At 40.1% G+C, this 15,978-nt stretch overlaps 1 protein-coding gene across 1 annotated transcript in view; it reads right to left on the bottom strand.

Annotated features, from left to right (window-relative positions):
* Nucleotides 1–240: 240 nt before the first annotated feature.
* LOC110132557 (follitropin subunit beta-like) overlaps nt 241–15,978 on the bottom strand; it is a 121,802-nt gene continuing 106,064 nt past the window's right edge. The window contains exons 2-3 of the mRNA XM_070472792.1: nt 3,469–3,632; nt 241–471 (exon numbers count right to left, since the gene is read on the bottom strand). Of these exons, the coding sequence (XP_070328893.1) occupies nt 241–471; nt 3,469–3,632 (395 nt within the window). The remainder of the gene's footprint in view (nt 472–3,468; nt 3,633–15,978) is intronic.

The raw sequence follows: 15,978 nt of genomic DNA, 5'->3' as shown, positions 1-15,978 counted from the left end.
CTATTAAAAATGGGAAACAGCTTATAGATCCTAAATTCAAGTTAAATGAAACCAACAGAGTCCAGACCTAGGTTGAGTGGCGACGGGCCCCAGCCTTCTCCAGTCCTGGAGCTCCGCCTCTCGGGAGAGCAGAGATGAGTAGGGTCTCCCGCGGTCTTTTGAAGCCTGGGCACGTGTGCACGCAGACATCTTGGATGCTTGGTCCTGTGAGGGGAGGCAGCTCAGAGCGCCCGCTGCCCCTCACTCTCTGACGTCGCTGAAGGAGCAGTAGCTGGGCCCCAGGCCCCGCACGGTGCAGTCGGTGCTGCCGCTGTCACACTTGCCGCAGTGACACGCGGTGGCCACCGGGTACGTGTGCAGGGAGTCTGCGCGGTGAGCGCAGCCGGGCACTCTCACCGTCTCGTAGACCAGCTCCTTGAAGGTGCATGTTTTCTGGGTGTTGGGCCTCGCTGGGTCCCGGTACACCAAGTCCTGAGTGGTTTAGGAGTTAGGTTACATTATTCTGCAAGTTTCTGTTTGGTTTAGTAAATAAGGGACAGGGATTTAATACTGCTTGCTCTAATGTTTCCTTTCAGAAGACCAGTTTCCAGGAAACTTAAGTGCAGAAAACTTGACCTCATAAAGGAACTCATGTTGTGTTTGTTCAGTCACTATGTCATGTCCCACTTTGCGACCCCATGGACTGCAGCATGCCAGTCTTTCCTGCCCATCACTATTTCCTGGAGTTTGCCCAAACCCATGACCATTGACTCGGTGATACCATCCAACCATCTCATCCTCTGCCATCCCCTTCTCCTCCTGCCTTCAGTCTTTCGCATTATCAGGGTCTTTTCTATTGAGTTGACTCTTCACATCAGGTAGCCAAAGTATTGGAGCTTCAGTTTTAGCATTAGTCCTTCCAGTGAATATTCAGGGTTGATTTCCTTTAGGATAGACTGGTTGGATCTCCTTGCAGTCCAAGGGACTCTCAAGAGTCTTCTCCAACACCACAGTTCAAAAGCATCCATTCTTCGGCACTCAACTTCCTTTATGGTTCAACTCTCACATCCATACATGACTACTGGAAAAACCATAGCTTTGACTGTACAGACCTTTGTTGGCAAAGTGATATCTTTGCTTTTTAATACACTGTCTAGGATTGTCCTGGCTTTTCTTCCAAGGAGCAAGCATCTTTTAATCTCATGGCTGCAGTTACCATCTGCAGTGATTTTAGAGCCCAAGAAAATAAAGTCTGTCACTGTTTCCACTTTCCCCTCTTCTATTTGCAACGAAATGATAGAAGTGGATGCCTTGATCTTAATTTTTTGAATGTTGAGTTTTAAGCCAGCTTTTCACTCTCCTTATTCACCTTCATCAAGAGGCTCTTTAGTTCCTCTTCACTTTCTGCCGTTATGGTGGTGTCATCTGTGTATCTGAGGTTGCTGATATTTCTCCTGGAAATCTTGATTCCAGCTGTGGTTCATTGGCATTTCACATGATGTACTCTGAATAAAAATAAGCAGGGTGACAATATACAGTCTTGACATACTCCTTTTCCAATTTTGAACCAGTCTGTTGTTCCATGCCTTGTTCTGTTACTTCTTGACCTGCATACAAGTTTCTCAGGAATGAGGTAAGGTGGTCTGGTATTCCCATATCTTAAGAGTTTTCCACAGTTTGTTGTGATCCACACAGTCAAAGGCTTTAGCATAGTCAATGAAGCAGAAGTAGATATTTTCCTGGAGTTCCCTTGCTTTTTCTATGATCCAATGGATGTTAGCAATTTGATTTCTGGTTCCTCTCCATTTCTAAATCCAGCTTGTATATCTGGAAGCTCAGTCTCTTGTGAGGTCACTGCTCCTTTCTCTTGGGTTCTGGAAATCAAGATGGTGGTGTAGAAGGACATGGGCACATCTTCTCATAATTGAAGTCTCTGGGATAAGCAGAGCAGTTAAAAACAGGTGAGAAAATGGCTTGAAGGAGCAAGGAAGGAACTCATACCACTGTTCTTAAGTGTCCTGGGAATGTTACAGAAAATGTAGTTATCTCTTTTCTCTCTACCATGAGTGTACCCATATATTTAATATTTTTAAAACTCTATAAAAACTTTGAATTTGTATAGCATAAAAACATGCAAAGATAAAGGAATACAGAAGATATGACCTTTGCAATTTAAAGATGGGGTGTTTTTTTTTTTTTGTACTTAGTAATCTTAAGCTTTCTTAATGACAGGTAAAGACATAGCATTTGGATTTAATTGCTTAGAAAAATATTTCCAACTCTTTCTATGTATATTTAATCTTTTCTATATATATTTAAAAGAGGAATAGGAACCATAAGCTCAATTATTTATATTTTGTCTAAATATTTAATCTTTTCTATATATATTTAAAAGGGGAATAGGAACCATAAGCTCAATTATTTATATTTTGTCTAAAATGTTTGGGAAATCACATACTGTATTCTGATATTCTGTTGCCTTTTAGGTTCTTCCTTGCCATTGCCTTAAATTCTGTACCTGTGTACAATTCTTAATCCAAAAGATATATGATACAGTTTCAGTACCAGAACATTGAAATTAGGTCAAACATATTTCACTCCTCTATATACCCACTAAGAAAATAATTGGCTTTGAGGGAGAAAGGGGGCTGTTGGATAGTTCATTTCCCCAGCTGGCCATCAGGCCTACATCTCACCCAAAGTGTGGTAAGTTGAGTTTTATTGATCAGTTCATTTAATATTAAATAAATAAAGTATTTTCATTAAGATGCAGCACTTTCAATTTCAATTTATCAAACTTCTAAATAGCCAGATGTATAGAAAAGTGGCAAAGAAACATTTTCCCCTTTAGCTGGTTTGTTTTGAAGAAGCTGTGAGAATGTAGACAAATGACTTAATACCTTTATTCCTTGATTTTCTTGACAGCATAAAGAAGGGTGTAGGTTTGCTGACTCATTTTGGCTTGTCTCCAGGGGTTGATTGCTCTCAGGCTGCTTGTTGGTATTGTATTAAAAATGGGCCAATAAAATGAATTTTATAATTGGCTGCTTGCATTTTTTATTTGGCTGTAAAATCAATGTTATTACTCTCCCTGTTGCAGAGGTATGCCTTTTATTATTGCAATTGCTATTTTAAAGACTATTGACAATATTCCATGTTTAATTATAGATATGTACTCATGCCCATGTTTATCCCTCAATAGGTAAAGCTAGCAGAAAAATGCTCTTTTAAAATGCAGAGTTGGCACATTACTGAAGCACTCATTTACATCAATCTGAGCTGTCCTGAATTTGTTTTATCCAAATTAAATCCAAATCCAAACATCTAAATGATATCATGGTAATTTACCTCAATTACAGCACAGACAGTGTTGGCTAAGGGACTCATGGCTATAATTTAGAAGAGACAAAATACTGACAGTGATAATCAGTGAAACCTGCCTTGTCCAGACCCTCAGCACCCTCACTTCCAGCAAAGCAAAGTGCCTACCCGGCTGTAGCAGTAGCCCGCACACCATGTGGTGTTGATGCTTATGCAGAAGCTACATTCCTCTTTCTCCACCGTGATGGTGATGTTGGTCAGCTCGCAGCTTCTGCAGCAGATTGCTCTCCAGCAACAGAAAAGGAAGCAGAACTGGACGGGGAAGAGGAGAACTCAGAGGAGAATGAGCAGAACTCATCCTGGGCTGGGAAGCAAACAATTAGAAATCCCAAAGTATTTTCACACTCATGGACTTTGACCCATCCAAATTGAATTGAAATCAACCTGCTTCCCAGACTCTACCATCTCATTCAAGTTCAACAGGCACTCTTTGACAAAAGAGAGACATAGTAACATGTCAGAAATTCTCATATAGTTCTTTAAGTGGAGGTGTAGTTTTTCTAAGGATTAAAATGTCACACATTATGCATCTGAAAAAAAAAACCCAGAAAAACACTAATTTGAAAAGATATATGCACCCATATGTTGGCAGTTTACTACTGCTAAGATATGGTAGTAACCTCAGTGTCCATCCAGAGACAGATGGATAAAGATACACACACACATACACACAAACACACATGGAATATTACTCAGACATAAAAAGAATGAAATTTTGCCATTTGCAGCAACATAGATGGACTTAGAAGGCACTATGCTAAGTGAAATAAGTCAGACAGTGAAAGACAATTACTATATGATATCACTTATATGTGGGATCTAAAAAATACAACAAACTAGTGAATATAATAATAAAAGAGAAGCAGACTCACAGATACAGAGAACAAATTAGTAGTTACCCGTGGGAAGAGGGAAGAGGGGAGGGGCAAAGGTAGGGCATTAACAGGTACAAAGTATTAGATATAAAATAAGCTACAAGGATATATTGCATAACACAGGGAATATAGCCAATATTTTATAGTAAGTGGAGTATAACCTTTATAACTTGTGAGTCACTATATTGTACATCTGAAACATATAATATTGTGGAGCAACTATATATCAATTTAAAAAATGTCACAGGGGATTGCCTTATAAGCATTAAGTTGTTGTCCAGTGGCTAAGACTTCCCTGGTTGTCCAGTAGCTGAAACTGTGCTCCTATTGCAGGGGACACAAGTTCCACCCCTGGTCAGGAAACTAAGATCCTGCATACCAAGCGGTGCAGCATTCCCCAAAATAAACACATTTCAAGTGACAAATTTCCCTGTAAGTATTGCTTTAGATTCATCCGCAAATCTTAATTCATGTTGATTTGTCATTATTCAGTTAAATATATTTTCTAATTTCTCTTTTGCTTTCTCCATTGATCCATAGGTCATTTGGAAGCATGTTGTTTTCAGTTCCATATTTGGAGGGATTTTCATGATTTTTTCATTATTGATTATTTAATTCCCTTGTGTTTAGAAAACAACACTTTGTGTACTTTCTGTCATTTTAAACCTTTTGAGATATTCTGCTGGTTTGGGGTGAGATGTTGTAAGTGTCTTGATAGTGTTGTTTGACTCTTCTATATATTTTCTAACTTTCTGTCTGCTTGTTCTATTGATTACCGAGAGAAGAATGTTGAATATGGTCAGTCTACCTGGTTAATTAGTGTTTCAAAATATATCTTTTCCATCCTGTGTCTTTGTATTTAAAGTGCATTTCATCTGGGAAGCATATAGTTGAGTCTTGCTTTTAAAAACAATCTAGTCTAATGATCTTTGTCTTTTAATTGAAGTGCTCAGAATTTTTAAATTGAATATAATTTTGATAGCCATGGGTTTATTTGGTCATCATATTGTTTTTTGTTTTATTTATTCTTTGTTCATTTTTCCATTTACTATGTATTCTTTTGAATTGGTTATTTTTTAGTATTTGTTTCATTGCCACTATTGGCTTAGTAGCTTGATTTATTTATTTGTTTGTTCATTTTCAAATTTAAAATGCATCCTTTACCTCAAGTGATAACATTCCACTTCACACATAATGAAAGGATGTACTTACAACATTCCATTTTTCTGCACCCTCATTCTTTGTGCAATTGTTTTTTATTTTACTTCAACATTATTCTAGTCCCTCACTATGTTGTTGTTATCTCTGTTCTAAATAGTCAATTATATTTTTAAGATATTTAAACAATGAGAAAAGTCTTTTGTATTTACTTACATATTATCTTTTTCAACACATATTATTTTCCTCCTGTCTAATGAGCGTTCTTTAGAATTCTTTGTCATGTATATTTGGCAATGCATTCTCTCAATCTTAAATTTACTAAAAATATCCTATTTCAACTTAGTTTTTGAAGGAATTTTCTTTCTAGTTACAGAATTTCTACCTAGACTTCTCAGTTAACAAGTCTATTTTTGGTAGTTTCATTTCAGTACTTCATATTCTTTATTTGCCTTGTTTCAGATGAGGATTCTGCAGTCTTATATATTTATCCCCTCTATGTAATATGTCTTGTTTCCCTTTGGCTAGATAAAGATTTTATCTTTATCACTAATTTTTCAGCCTGCCTTGCTGGATTTATACTTACTGGCAAGGCAACTGCTCCATTACTCTTGCCTGGAGAATCCCATGGACAGAGGAGCCTGGTGGGCTCGCAAAGACTCAGACATGACTGAAGTGACAGTGCACAGATGCATGATATGCCTTGGTGTGGTTTTCTTTGGGTTTTTGCTACTTGGATTTCAGTGAGCTTTTGGTTTATAGCTTTTATTAAACTAGAGAAAATTTACAGAAAATTGCCAAATATTGCTTATCATTGCTTTGAATACAGAATAAGTAAAACAATACAGTTTCCTTTGACTTCTATCTCTTGGTGTTCTGAGGTATCTATCTCATTGCTTATTTTTGAAAAGAATCAGAGTAAAGCTTCGAGCAGAGAAGAGCATCAGTCTCAAGTTGGATAGGGCTCTAAGACAATCATTTTTAGTATAGCTGTCATAATTCTCAATGTAATAATTTCATTGACATCATGCTCCTCTGCTAGACTCCATGAGAGACTAGTGGCAACAAAGAAGGAGCTCAGTATTTTTTTCAGTGAATGAATGAACAACATGTGGCCAGTGAGGTGATATTGATTTCTCAGAAACATGAAGACAGCTAAGGAGATAGTCAAGCCAGGGGAAGGTGGGAAGGAAGCCACACTAGACATGTTGTCTCCACAACCTCAGTCCACAGTTCAGTAAAGTTGGTCCAGGGTATCTAACCAGATGGGTTGGTTCAAGAGCAGCAAGAAACTCTGCCCACCTAGCATGACCCAGAAGAAAGACACAGATCTGGGGGACCCAACTATATTAGTTTGCTAGAGCTGCCATAACAAAGTACCACAAACAAGGTGACTTACACAAGAGAAATTTATTGTTTCATAGTTCTGGAGGCTAGAAGTCCAAAATCAATAGATTTGATTCTTTCTGAGGGCTGTGAGCAAGAATCTGTTCCATTTTTCTTCCCTAGCTTATGATTTGCTGGCAGTCTTTGGAGTTTCTTGTTTTATCACTCTGATCTCTGCCTTCATCTTTACACAGCAGTACTTCTATGTGCATAGAAAAGTGAAAGTGAAGTTGCTCAGTCGTATCTGACTCTTTGCGACCCCGTGGACTGTAGCCCACCAGGCTTCTCCATCCATGGGATTCTCCAGGCAAGAATACTGGAGTGGGTTGCCGTTTCCTTCTCTATGTGCATATTTCTGTCCAAATCCTCTCTCTTTATAAGCACACCAGACATAAGCACACCAGATATAAGCACACCAGACTAAGGACCCACTCTACTCCAGGATAACCCCATCTTAACTTCACTAATTATATCTCCATTATTGTCAAATAAGGTCACATTCTGAGTTACAGGGCTTAGAAGTTCAATATATGAGTTTTGATAGGGGGCACAATTCAACCCATAACACCAACCGATCTAAATTTGAATCCTGTCTCTTTCTTTTACTGACTTGGCATTTTCACATCTCAAAATGGGGGTAACAGTGCTTATCCTTCAGGGAAATTATGAAGATTGAATAAGATAATGTTGGCAAAGCACTTAGCTTGAACCTGACACATGGTAAACACTCAGTACATTGTGGCTTTTACTGTCCTGAGCTGAATGCCCATTGATTTATTGAATAATTGTGCTCCTCCTGAATATAACTAAGAAATAGGTCCATTTTTCATTAGATTCATTTGTCCATTAGAAATAGATCTGGTTTCTTTGAAATGTTTGCCAATTTCCTTCCCAAATTGTTTCTGGGGAGGCGGGAAGATAACCACTGAATTTCAAGTGCTTAAATAATTAAGCCAAAACAAGAGAACACTGATAATAAACACTTTTCTGTGCATTATAATTGTGGAGCAATATCTTCTGGATAGTTAACCCTAGAGGCTTTATCGATTTAACTGAAATCTAATCATCTAACAACCCAGAAATACTGTTGGAAGCACTTCTCCAGAGAGACACTGTAATTAGCAGCTGGCCCCCTTCTGGGCAGTGGGGCTCCCACCCTACTTGTGTTTGGTCAAGTAATTTTTCAGCTGGGTGATCATCCCAGAGGACATCGTTTCCCTTGATATAGCTCCCTCCGTTTTGCTGGCCACAGCAAATTAGCTGCAGCCTTGCTCCTCAAAATGGTCAGGACTTTAATCTGAGCCTCCCTTCTTTTTGGAAGTGAAGGGCACATATTTAGAACTTTTGAGAGTTTGATATGGAGATCTGATCATCTTGCCTACTTTTGTGTGGTCAAGTTAGGGCTTCAGTTGCCTGAATCCACTTCTACCCTTTATCCATAGTGTAACTGAGACTGGTGTTTAGTTTGTTTCTTCAATTATTTCTTCTATAATATTCTGGATGCATGGTTTCTCATGAATGAGGAAAATGCCTTTTTCCCATTCCCAGTTTTCAAAGGAGGGATTTTCCTTAAGAGCTGTCCTAGCCTCTTGAAAAGACCCTGATGCTGGAAAAGATTGAGGGCAGGCAGGGAAAGAGGCAACAGAGGATAAGATGGTTGGATGACATCACTGACTCAATGGACATGAGTTTGAGAAAGCTCAGGGAGATAGTGAAGGACAGGGAAGCCTATTGTGCTGCAGTCGGTGGGGTCGTAAGAAGTTGGACACGACTGAGTGACTGAACTGAACTGAACTGAGCCTCTCGAAAAATTTATTGCCCCCTCCTTGGAAGGATGGAGAGTTTTACCTCATTGTAAACTTGGAAGTAGATGCTGGGTTTGCTTGACCTTGCCCTGCCCTCCCTTCTCTTAGACATGTACTTGCCCACAGAGAACATTCCTCCCCTGCTACTCCTCCTTTCTAGGGGGAGCCAGCCCCTGCCTCAGTGGGTATCCACCTAATTTTGGAGAGGAGTTGGTAAGCTAGAGTTGCTTTTCCAACCATGCAGTTTATTTCAACTTAGCCTCTGTCAATAATGAGGGGGACCTGTAGGGCTCCTTCTGATATACTCCTGGTTCTATTTCTCAAAATTCCGGGGACTTGGGAATGGAGTCTCCAGATAAAGAGCTAGTTATTTGGGTCTTGTAGGAAACAACGTTGGGCTAGCCTCTGGTCTTTTTATGTCTGATGAGAAACAGTTTTCATGTATCAACCAGGCACTAGAAAATCTCTATTTAGAAAACACAAGGCAATTGAATATTAGACACCCAAAGCCCTTAGAGGAAGCAGAAGTCATTTTTATGAGGAGCCATTTAAGAAGTTCAGAGCCTGTGGTGAGCATGTTATTCACATAATTTCATTTAATATTGGAAAGGATGTGGAACCAGGTCAAAATTCAGAGAGGATGTCATTCTGCCTTGGTCAATCTTGTGAGTAAAAAGTGGAGAGTTAATCCTCTGTCATTAAACAAAGAATGGTATGGTACCTCTTAGTGGCTCATGTTTAGGAACCGAACCAAGGGTTTTTCTAGTTTCTTTCTTAGGTGAATGGCTCATCTAATACTAATCCTGAATTTGTCCTGGTGAGTTGCTCTTGGTTTACAGACAGAAAGGATGTCAGATGACGAAGTCCTCGTATTGAATTCTTTTTTCAGAGGAGGAACAGAGCTGAGAGGTTAAGGAGCTTGCTCAAAATCACACTGCTATGCAGTAAGAGAGCTGGAATGAGAGGTGCAGTTGTGGAGACCTAGGTTCATTCTGCTCTGTCCTGCCATCCTGGTACTTGGGAGTTATTGACAGCAACCAACCCTTTCCATGGGCTTCCCAGGTGGCTCCCTGGTGAAGAATCCTCCTGCAGTGCAGGAGACCCAGGTTCGATCCCTAGACCAGGAAGATACTCCGGAGAAAGAAATGGCAACCCACGCCAGTATTCTTGCCTGGAAAATCCCATTGACAGAGGAGCCTAGTGGGCTACAGATCATGAGGTTGCAAAAGAGTTGGACATGACTTAGCGACTGAACAACAACAACCCCTTCCACCACCAACTCTGTTTTTAAAGCTGTCCACTGCTGGTGAATTGGAAAACAGTCTTAACCCAAAAGCAGCACTTTAAGGTGAGCCCTTCACTTTCTATTTTTCTCTCAGTAGCTTATGCCGTTCTTACCATTCTAGGAACTAGCATCCACTTCTTTTCCTTTAGGAGTGGGGCAGCACACAGCCACCCAGTGGCAGATACAACTTGTCTCTTTGACAAGACAGATAGTATTTCAGCAGAATTATATTCTGTAGCATCGATCACCATGACAGGATGTATGATAATATATAATTGGGATGCGCACCAGGTGCCCCAGTAACACTTTTGAGTGGCTCACTGAGATTTATGTTTTTCCTGTTACCCTGTCTTGTTGCCAATTTGTTGAAATTCTCCAATGGTGTAATCATTTCTTAAGTGCTTTGCCTCTGGTATATTTAAGTCAGTGTATGTAGTGGCTGACTTAGTTATTTTGGAATGATTTGAGAATCATTTGGGATTAAGGCTCAGCTCATATGCCACCTTTGGGATCTGTTGAAAAGCTGTTATTAATATTCCCAGTCTGAACCAGGGGCTCACCTTTGGAATACTATGTACCTTGCATATTCTGCTATCAGAGCTTTTCTCATCCTGCACTGTCATTGTTGGTTTGGGTTTTTCTCCTTTGCTAGAAGGTGGTGCTTTTGTGTTTGGTTTGTTTTTTTGTTTTTTATTTAAGGTGAGGGTTTTTAGAGTCAGATGGACCTGGGTTCAGGTCCTGATTCTTCCACTTAACAGCAGTGTACTTTGGGCAAAGTACTTTGCCCAAATCTCAGCCCACTCATCTGTAAAATGGGTCTAATAACATCCTTCACAGAGAGTTTCTGAATATTAAATGAAGACATGTATGTCAAGGGCAGAGCATGGAAGTGCACAATGGAAGCATTTAGTAAGTGCAGGTTTACAACAAGCACAGCAAGCTTTTGTTGTTGTGCTGGTGTATTTATTAATAGCTCCCCAGATTATCTCCAGATTATCCTCATTTGAATAAATTATGTGGTTCCCTTTTATGACTTAATCTATTAAGGAAATGAACATCATTATTATTGAAGAAAAGTGTATAACTAAATGTTCAGGCCATAAATAAAAAATCTTCGTATACCTGATCAGTAAATAATTTCTTCCAAATTAATTTATTTGGCTGTTGACATTTTTGCCCATATATGTTTTATCGCTAATTTGAGGTAAAGACATATGTTGTGACTTGTTTTGGTAGCCATACTCCTAGGTAACTCCCTCCATGCCCAGAAAATTGTACATATAGGTAGTGCTAGTGATAAAGGATCCACCCACCAATGCAGTAGATGCAAGAGATACAGGTTTGATCCCTGGGTTGCAAAGATCCCCTGGAGGAGGAAATGGCAACCTGCTCCAGTATTCTTGCCTAGCAAATCCCAAGGATAGAGGAGCCTGGCGAGCTACAGTCCATGGGGTCGCAAAGAGTCCGACACAACAAAGCGAGCGCACACACAAACACACATACACAAGTCAAGAGTATGATGAACAAGTAGGAAAAATAGGTGGCAAGCTTTCATGCATTTAAATTCTACATCATGGAGTTCTCCTTAGCGCAGAGGGAAAGTCAGAATAAACATTGCAATAATCACAGGATCGAAAGGGAATTAATTTTGTCTGTCTTCCTGCACAGAGGAAAAATGATAATTATTATAGCTGCAGATTGATGGTTATCCTGGCTCCTCTTTTTCTTGCCAAGCCAGGCAGTACAAAGTGCTTCCCAAGAAAAATGAGTATGGCTCATTTTGGAATCTTGCAAGATACAGTTTTTTTTTTCTTAATAGAGTTTATTTTTTAGCATATATATAAGTATAGGTATATATGTTTTCTATATATATAGTCAATATTTTGAGTATGATTCAAAAATCAGTATGTCTTTTATATCAAGTGCATTTTAAAAAATAAAATACTTTTTTATATTTTAGTATTAGTATTTTAGTATATTATCATTTTAATATTTAAATAAAATACTTTAAAAATACATTTATCTTTCTGGCTTACTTCACTCTGTATAATGGGCTCCAGTTTCGAGACCATTACAGTATACTAACACATATATATGGAATTTAGAAAGATGGTAACGATAACCCTATATGCAAAACAGAAAAAGAGACTCAGATGTATAGAACAGACCTGTGGACTCTGTGGGAGAAGGTGAGGGTGGGATGTTTCAAGAGAACAGCATCGAAACATGTATATTATCTAGGGTGAAACAGATCACCAGCCCAGGTTGGATGCATGAGACAAGTGCTCGGGCCTGGTGCACTGGGAAGACCCAGAGGGATCGGGTGGAGAGGGAGGTGGGAGGGGGGACCGGGATGGGGAATACATGTAAATCCATGGCTAATTCATTTCAATGTATGACAAAAACCACTGCAATGTTGTAAAGTAATTAGCCTCCAACTAATAAAAATAGATGGAAAAAAATACATTTATTTATTATTATTCTCAGATAAAGCACAATGCCTGTCACATGGTAGGTGCTAAAAATGAATGCATGATGAATAAACAAATGGCCTTCAAATTGCTTAAACTCTTCCACGCTGATATTATTTCCCATGTTTACCTGATATGATTGTCGTGTTTACTGAACTCAGTATTTCCTCCCGGAGCTTCTAGTCCAGGAGATGTTGCTTTCATCCTCACCAAAAGGGGAGATGGATCTGAGATAGGTGATGCAGGTATAATGCATACTTGGTCTGGCCTCTATCGCAGCCTCTGCCCTAGTTCCAGAAAATGCCAGATTACTGTCACAAAGTCAGCTCAGCCACCCTCCACAGATGTTAATCATCAGGAAGACCAGGCTACAACTAGCAAGGCTCAGAATAAGAGCCAGAGCCTGTTCCCGAGCCTTGTGAATACACTGCCCCTTCTGAGAATTGACTGGGGCGGGTCTTCCATTCTATGAGGTGCAGTGAAACAGCTATGTTAGTTGTTAAAATACAGAAATTCTTTTTTCCTCTAGGAATAAATAGTTCTTCCCTTGGCACCTTGATTACCCCCCACCCCCATAGGCACTCTGGCCCCTTAGACTCTCTCCAAGACCTCCCTATGTCCAGCAACTGCAGGGTTAATGCCTGGCATGGCAGAGCGAACCCAGGGTCACCTTTTCTAGTTGCTCTGGTGCCTGCTTCTCAGCTGCTAAATGAGTAGCACTCATTTTCAGGGGATGACTGAGCTGCTCCCTGAGCTCCTTCTCGGTCCTGACGGTTTCTCCTGCTTTCCCAGCCTGCTGATGTTTTGTTTTGGCCTTGCCAGCTCCAAGTCTGGAACCTGGTCCCACCTTTCCTCACTGTGTTCGTGCCTCTGCAGTGCTCTGTGCAGCCTGACCTTAGTCCCTCTGTATGCAGCAGGTCTGCCACTGGTTGAAGGATCCTCCCTTGATCCAAGCTCCTCTCAAACCTCATGTTAATGGGTAGAATTTGGCCTTTAATTATGGGCCCTTACCCTTGGGGCAAGTTTGCCAGGCATCCTGTAGTGACAAGACATGTCTATTTTCTGACTTGGGTCCTATGTTGACTTTGTCAGGGCATCCTGATTTGAAGTCTTTTTAGGAAAACTACAAGAATATGACAGAGCTATTTTTTCAAATTAGCTGGAAATCCTGATTTTTTCCCCTTAAAATTTGACAACCCTACTTTTCTAGCTTGAGGACCACAATTTTATCCTCATTTTCTTGTATTCCTATGAATTTCTGCTATTCTCTTTTTTCTCTCGGAGCTAAGGTTTCACCGTCTGTCTATAATGCTTTGTGGCCTAGTAGTGTCCAACTCTTTGCAACCTCATGGACTGTAGCCTGCCAGGCTCCTCTGTCCATGGAATTTTCCAGGCAAGAATACTGGAGCAAGTTGCCATTTCTTACTCCAGGGGATCTTCCTGACCCAGGGATCAAACCTACATCTCCTGCATTACAGGCCACTTGGGAAGCCCCATAGAAGCCAACTGGTTTACACCAACTCCCTGCTAACTAGGACATAACCAATATTTATTGAATGAATGAATGAAAAGATGAATGGATAAAAGAGTTTGCTCCGTAGAATTCTCTTTCTCTTTAGGACCCCTTTCAGAATATGATAGGGCCTTGAGTCAGAAAAATAAGTAAATATGACAGAAACTAAACCCTGCTCTGGGGAGCCAGGCAAGCTTATACTGCTGCTATTCTCTGTATTTAATTACCTTTCCTTTTTCCCTTGGCAATTAGTAAAGTGCCAGTCTGTCTCAGATGTGTTAAGGAGAACCAAGAGAAGATGTTTTTGTCCACACTTGAGCCAAAGTGTTAAAGGAACAGTAGCACACTTGGGGTGGGGGCTGGGGAAAGTGGAGATGGAAAGTAATTAATATTTATTGGGCAACCATCATGTACTCTTTTAGTCATGATCTCATTTTGTCCTCACAGTAACCCTGCAAAGTATATTCTAGACAACGAATCATGTTTAGCCAGGCCAGATAAGTTACTCAAATCCTAGAGTTATTAAATAGCACAGCTTGAATTTAAACCTAGGTCTTTTCACACAATACCATCCTGCCTTCTACTGCTAGAAGCATCATGGTGGTGGCAGTGGCAGTGATCAAAGACAGAGAATGCTAGAAGAAGGTAACAGTCTAAGACAGAGCCAAGCCCACTCATTCCCTATCTCGTTCTCTCCCTTCTGCCTTCCATTCATTCTAGAACATTCCTGGCATAGTTCTCTCTTCTCAGGATGCTGATGAACTGATGAATAGGATAAACACAGTCCCTGACCTCATATGGGTCATATTTCAGGGCAGGTTATAGAGACTGAAAAAGTGATTTCAAGCATGATTAATTATTGAAGTTATGTTGGAAGCATATAAGGAGATGGTGGAAGAGTGGCAGTTGTTGGCGGGGTGGGGATCAGCAAAGGCTTCATGAAGATAGTAATATGTGGGTTGAAATGTGAGGGATAAGAATAATTTAGCTTTGCTGAGAGTTGGGAGAACAGTTGTTTCAGGCAGAAGAAACTGCTCTAGGACAAAGAACGTGTGATAAAGATTGGCTTATCCTTCTGAAGAGAAAGCTGTAGGATCCCAGTTTTATTTCACATAGGGAAGCAGCCTGTTACCACAGGGAGAGGTCATGAGTCCTGAGTGCTCAGGAAAGGATCTCATGTGGAGCAATATTTGAGTAGAAATGAGGCAGTCATGCAGGCTGGTTTGGTTACAAGCAGTTGAAGGAGACAGAGGCAAAAAGCAGAGATAATGACACAAGCAAATGAAGAACCAGGAGAGGACATTTAAGGTTGAATCATTTGATAAAGAATATCTCCAACTGCAGCGGCAGCTCGGCCTTTGCTGGTTTTGAAATTGCATTTGGAATGAGGAGACGGCAAAATTGTAAAGAGTCACTTCGCACTGGCAGTGAGTATGCTGGGTGGCAGTTGGGGTTGTGATCGAAGCCAGTCTCCCCAGTTCCCCAGTTATAGTGTTTTCCAAAAGGGTAGGTAGGTAGGCTGATTAAAGCACATGCTCTAAAATAGCCAAATGCTTCCTCCAAATGTTAAAAATCCAAGCAGGTCCTTCATCACAGAACACTTTCTGTATTAAATATTAATCAAAATAATTTCATTTTGCAGATTCAATACTTAAAATATCAATTTAGATGATGGATCATGGACTTTAAACCTGGAAGAAATGTTAAACCCATCTCTCCCTCTACCCCATGCATTTACAGATGAGTGAGCTGGGATCCAGAGAGGATAAGGGAATGCTCAGAATCCTTAAGCTAGATTATGGGAGTTAAACCAGAATATTGCATTTTTCCTAATGAAAGAAAGAAAATCAGGTTGATACCAAGCTTCAGCTTTAACTGAGCTTTCCATTGATGATGTATCAAATTTCTCTGATACTTCATTGCTTGGCAAATATTTATTTTTCTGGCTTTTACTTCTGATGAGATCTCCATACTAAAGTGGTTGTCGCTATTAGAAATTTGGATGGAATGGCATTAAATGTGGAGAGGGGAGTGTTTATCAGTACGGCAAATGAAGTTGGCTGTGGATATAGCAAATATTTCAGAATCACTGTGCTCTCCTTTGTGTCATAACAAAATGCCCCTT

This window comes from Odocoileus virginianus, chromosome 10, assembly GCF_023699985.2.
Source record: "Odocoileus virginianus isolate 20LAN1187 ecotype Illinois chromosome 10, Ovbor_1.2, whole genome shotgun sequence".
NCBI lineage: Eukaryota > Metazoa > Chordata > Mammalia > Artiodactyla > Cervidae > Odocoileus > Odocoileus virginianus.
Note: the sequence above shows the minus strand (reverse complement) of the source record. Positions and strands in the feature narration are given on the sequence as shown.